This window comes from Crocuta crocuta, unplaced genomic scaffold (assembly GCF_008692635.1).
Source record: "Crocuta crocuta isolate KB4526 unplaced genomic scaffold, BGI_CrCroc_1.0 scaffold149, whole genome shotgun sequence".
NCBI lineage: Eukaryota > Metazoa > Chordata > Mammalia > Carnivora > Hyaenidae > Crocuta > Crocuta crocuta.
Genome location: NW_027551561.1, coordinates 4,892,991 through 4,898,768, shown reverse-complemented (window position 1 = coordinate 4,898,768; position 5,778 = coordinate 4,892,991). Strand labels below are relative to the sequence as shown.

Sequence of the window (5,778 nt, the reverse complement as noted above, 5' to 3'; positions counted from 1 at the left end):
TCGCTTTTGAGTGCCCTTTGTTCCTGGGTCCCCAAAGGACTGTTTACTAACCTCAAAGTGTTCCTTAACAGAAATACCCCCGACAGGGGGCCGGACTTTGCTGAAGAGGCGGAGGGCTAGCTGTCGCCCAGACTGGCAGGAGCTCTGGGGCCGTAGGACTACCTGTAAGATAAAGAGTGATAAATTTACCCACAAATCCCTACAGACTAAGAGGAAAAGCAATAGTCCTGCGAAGCCGGGCAAGCTTTCCACCTCTCAGATCACCACAGTATTTGCCATAGTGGATTTATGGGGAAGGGCCATTACAAATGCCCTGTTTTAGGAAGTATGAGAATGGGGCAGGATGGGAAGTAAGACTTGCCTTATAGACAGCATTGGGGAGGAGGTTGTTCATAGTGAACCAGCCCAACTCCAGAAGATGTTCTGCTGTGTCATCAGACTTATTCACCTATAAAGACAGATTTTCCCCCTTTACCTATAAAGACAGATTCCCGTCCCCCCCACCCCCACCGGCACCACATATACTATCATAAGTCTTTCTCAGGAGCTTGCTAGAGGATTGCTACGTATCCTGTTTTCAGGTTCTTGATATATTTAATCCCAACCCTTGGTATCCCTTTCATTTTCATACAGTCAATTCACCCTTTAATCCAGTTTTTCTCATGGGCACTAACAAGAGCACTAAATGCCAGTAATGCTTCCAGTCACTGTGATAGTCAAAAATGGCCTCATTCATTTTCCAAAGTCACAAGAAGAAGGAGTGTAGATTAAGTGTAGAATAATGAATCATGTTCTCGCCTCCATGCCATTGGTTATTTATTGCAGGAAAGCTGAGTGTCAGTATAGAATTAATTCTATTCCAAGCTGGACTTGGAAGATTACTTCCCTCTGGGCCATTTTTCTAGCGATAATCTTATTCAGTGAAAACAGCATGTGATCCAGCTCATCCATATCTGTATTACTTAATATTACAAATAATTGTGTCTAAGGGGAACTCTGCTCACGTGCCTATCATCATTAATAATTATTAAGACCACCATTAGTAATCATATAATAATTAGCCTCTTTGTTTCTCAGTTACGACTCCTGAGATAGGTCAGTGTCTCTCAATACAGCTCGCTTTACGTGATTGTATATACCCGATACCTTGCTGTAGAGGAACCGCTGCAGCTCTAGTTCTGCAATTCCTAGCTGTCCATCTTCCTCTGTCAGACGCCATCGTGCCTGAGCAAAGTAGAACTCAGTGCGACGGACCACACTCACATCTTCTTGTTGCTTTCGCAACTCCATTTTATTGGCCTGCTGCAACTGGAAATCCTTAAAACACCTATAAGTGGACAGGAGGGCCAAAGCAAATAAGGGTAATAGCATTTGGGTTGGGAGTAGGTTAGAATGCTCTAGAATGATGCAGGAGGTAAACCCAGAGATGGACCTATTTTGGAATGGCTATTCCCTAAATTTTTTTTCACTGGATTCATGCTCCTCACACCCTGGGCCATGGGAGATTAAATCCCATCTTTGAATTCCACAGCTTTTTTTTTTTTTTTTTTTGCTTTAAAAAAAAATTTTTTTTTAATTTATTTCTGAGAGAGAGAGAGAGAGAGAGAAAGAGAGACAGTGTGAGCAGGGGCGAGGGTCAGAGAGAAAGGGAGACACAGAATCCAAAGCAGGCTCCAGGCTCTGAGCTTGCTATCTGCACAAGAGCCTGATGCGGGGCTTGAACCCACAAACCATGAGATCATGACCTGAGCCAAAGTCGGATGCTTAACCGACTGAGCCACCCAGGTGCCCCCATTTTTTTTAAGTTCCCCACCCATCTTGAGAAACTTAACAGAAGACCATGGGGGAAGGGAAGGGGGAAAAATAGTTACAAATAGAGGGGGAAGGAAGCAACCTATAATAAACTTTTAAATTTTAAAGTCGGACACTTAACCAACTAAGCCACCCAGGCGCCCCTATAATAAACTTTTAAATACAGAGAACAAATTGAGGGGGGATGGGGGGATAGAGGAGAGTGAAAAATGGGTGATGGGCATTGAGGAGGGCAGTTGTTGGGATGAGTACTGGGTATTGCACGTAAGCGATGAACCCCAGGAATCTATCCCAAAAACCAAGAGCACACTTTACACACTGTATGTTAGACAATTTGACAATAAGTAATACACACATAAACTATGTCATGTGCTAACCATGTTAAAAAAAAAAAGTTCCATACCCAAAGTGGGTTTTGAAATCATGATCCTGAGATCAAGAGTCACATGCTCTACTGACTGAGCCACATAGGCACTGCTTTTTCTTTTTTCCAAGTTTTTTTTTTTTTATGTTTTGAGAGAGAGAGAGAGAAAGAGAAAGAGAGAGAGAGAGAGAGAGAGAGAGAGAATCCCAAGCAGGCTCCCTGCTGTCAGCACAGAGCCCGACATGGGGCTCAAACTCACGAACTGTGAGATTATGACCGGAGGCAAAGTCAAGAGTTGGACACTTAACCAACTGAGCCACTCAGACACCCCCCCACCTAAGTGCTTCTAAATAAAGTAATCTCTGCCTACTAATAAACCCCTACAATTGTATCTGCAATTGTGCTCCTTACTGATCAACTTCAAGACATTTTATTTTCAGTTCACCTGCACAGCACCAAATCCACAAAAGTGATCTTTCTGAACTATCTGATTTTCTCCTTTCCCAGGAGGTACTCTAATGAGAAACCAAAGGAGGGGCTCTCCTTCTCTCAATCTCTTGGCCAAGTCCAGCAAGGCTCACTCAGGAAGTGCCCAAATCTACATCAGCCTTTGATAATGCAAGATAGATGTAAAGACCATCAGAACACCAAGCAAGGAAGAGAAATCAACTACAGCTGGGGCACTAGACAAGGGCAGGAAAGAATGCTCCGGCACCTGATGAGGATATTAAGCTCTTCACTTTCCAACTGTAGGTTGGCCTTCTCCTGGTTTAGCTGCAACTGAAGCTTCTGGTTCAGGTCAAGCAGGTTCTCATTCTTGCTGTCATCCTGCAAAGACTTGGGAGCCAAGGCAGGAGAAACTGAGAGGAGATTCCCTTGGCCTCGGAGAACACCCTCTCCTCAGACTGCCCTGGTGACTACCTTCATGATAGAATACATCTGCTTCTCCAGCTGCCGTATCTGGGCCACATGCTGCCGCACAGCCTCCTGCAGATGTAATATGCTGCTGCGCTGTTCCTCAGGATTGCTAGAGATCTCAAGCTGGAACCTGACACGCTGCTTCTTCTCACTGTGCTCCTGAAGGAATGGAAAAGGAAATGAACAAAGTTTTGTAACAGACAAGTCATGTAGTAAAGTGAAATAGAGAACAGAACAAGAAACGGGTCTCTTCTGGAAAGCTTAACTGTATCTGCTACCATTAGTAGCAAGCATAAAGGGTAGGCCACTGCAGAAGACGTAAAGATTTCATAATAAGCCAGGGCCACAGGGTAGAGGCAGAGGTGACAGTGGGGACTAGTTACTGTTTTTAGAGGTATTAAAGTGACTCAGTAGAGAACTGACCAAGAAAAACAACCACATAAACCAGCTCTGAGTCTCAGTAACACTCAGACCTCTCCTAGATAAGCGCAATTTCAACTGCTGCTATTGACTAACACAGGATGTACCAACCACAAGGTCCTTTTTCAGTTTGAGGCATGGCTTTTCTTACTGGACCCCAAAGAAAGCACAAGGTCTGTGGGTTCCTGTGAGGTTACCTGCCATTCCACAAGCTCCCGTGCTCACCTTCCGCTTAGGTTCTACGTGGAGCAGCAGGTTGTTGACGATGTCTAAGATCATGGCATACTGAGCTGGGTTGGTGGAGATTTCCAGCTCATGATGAATAAGGGTGAAGGTATCCACAGCCCCTAGGTAATTAGCAGCTAGGTAAGAAACTCCAGTTTCTCTCTAAATATCTACCCCATCTTCTAACCCGTATTTGTAAGCACTCCTGTTAATCCCATAGAAAGGGATTCGTGAGAGATGCTCATGGGTAGAAATAGGTTTGCTTATTTTAAACAATATCCATTCATCCTAGTTCCTTCCCAAAAATACAGTTTATTCTCTTATAGCAGAACTTACACAATGTAGAGCAAAATGAAAAGTGTTAATGCCCAGGACACAGTGGGACTTCTAACACTACTACAAAACCACTAAGGAAATAACTATTTCCACAAGTTCCCTAGTCCCCTTCTAAAAGCCTTACAAGCCCTGAATACCTTCCTGTTTCTTTAGGAGATCTTCCTTTTCCTGGTTCTCATGAACCTCAGGTGGCTTAATCTGAGTTGCCAGCTCAGGATCAATGTCGTGGCTGTAACTAATATAGTACATTCGGCAGCTACAGCGTGAAATGATCCGCTGGACTTGCTGGGCTTGTTGCGCCTCAGCTGGCTGGTTCCAATCTGGGAAGAGGTGGGAAAGAGATAAGAGAAAGACATTCTCAATGGAAGTACTGTGAGAGCCTACTGGCTATATGTGAGGTCTAGGGAACTCCACACATTTGCTCTCCACCTAACACAAAATCGTCCTATTCCAGCATGTGTTAATTTTAAGAGTTTGTAAGAATGCACATCTCCTAAGCACATGATGGGGAATAAGGGAGAGCTGACCTGTGGTGGTGGTCACCATGCCTCCCACGGCCTGCCCGCTCTCCATCAGCTCCTGCACAGAGTCCAGGCTACGCTGCCGGTGTTCCTCGATATTCTTTACCTGAAGACAGAGATACAGGCACCTTTAACTCCTGGCCAACTGGGTCACAGCTCTCTATGATGCAAGCAATTGTACTATCTAAACTTCCACTGCCTGGAATAGCTTGAAGGATCTCCCAAGGTAGAAGACAGACATGACTCCCTCCTGGCCAAACCACCTCAAGTCTCCAAACCCAAACGAGTTAAATGCACATTTTGCCAGACCTACAGGCCTGAGGCCAGAAAAGCAAGCTAGGTTATAATCATATCCTATCTGGGGGCATCTGGGGGGCTCAGTTAAGTGACTCTTGATGCCAGCTCAGGTCATGATCTCACAGTTCTTGGGATCGAGCTCCACACAGGTTCTGCTTGGGATTCTCTCTCCTCCTCTCTCTCTCTGCTCCTTCCCCACCTGTGCTCTCTCTCAAAATAAATAAACATTAAAAAAAATAAAATCCTATCTCACCTCACACCCACTAGGATGGCTACAACCAAAAAAATAGTATCAAGTGTTGGCAAAGATGTGTGGAAATTGGAACCCTTGTGCACTGTTGAGGGTATGTCCAACGGTACAATGGTACTATGGCAAACAGTATGGCAATTCCTCAAAAAATTAAAAATAGAATTACTACATGACCTAGCAACTCTACTTCTGGATATATACCCAAAAGAACTGAAAGCAAGGTCTTGAAGAGATCTGTACACCTGTGTTCACATAGCATTATTCACAATAGCTAAACAATGGAAGCAACCCAAGTATCCATTGATAAATAAATGGATAAACAACTTGTTGTACAAACAATGGAATTCAATCTTAAAAAGGAAGATACTACAACATGGACAAACCTTGAAGAGATTATAGAAAATGAAATAAGCCAGTCACAATAAAGACAAATGTTGTATGATTCCACTTATACAAAGTACTTAAGAATAGTCAAAATCAGGGGCGCCTGGGTGGCTTAGTCGGTTAAGCGTCCGACTTTCGCTTAGGTCATGATCTCGCGGTTCGTGGGTTCGAGCCCCGCGTCGGGCTCGGTGCTGACTGCCAGCTCAGAGCCTGGAGCCTGTTTCGGTCTGTGTCTCCCTTTCTCTCTGACC

At 44.4% G+C, this 5,778-nt stretch overlaps 1 protein-coding gene across 1 annotated transcript in view; it reads right to left on the bottom strand.

Annotated features, from left to right (window-relative positions):
• Positions 1-5,778, bottom strand: part of BLTP2 (bridge-like lipid transfer protein family member 2) — a 29,283-nt gene that overhangs the window by 2,705 nt on the left and 20,800 nt on the right. The window contains exons 27-34 of the mRNA XM_077749850.1: positions 4,603-4,702; positions 4,213-4,395; positions 3,740-3,861; positions 3,098-3,253; positions 2,892-3,013; positions 1,147-1,327; positions 362-448; positions 52-162 (exon numbers count right to left, since the gene is read on the bottom strand). Coding sequence (XP_077605976.1) covers positions 52-162; positions 362-448; positions 1,147-1,327; positions 2,892-3,013; positions 3,098-3,253; positions 3,740-3,861; positions 4,213-4,395; positions 4,603-4,702 — 1,062 coding nt within the window. The remainder of the gene's footprint in view (positions 1-51; positions 163-361; positions 449-1,146; positions 1,328-2,891; positions 3,014-3,097; positions 3,254-3,739; positions 3,862-4,212; positions 4,396-4,602; positions 4,703-5,778) is intronic.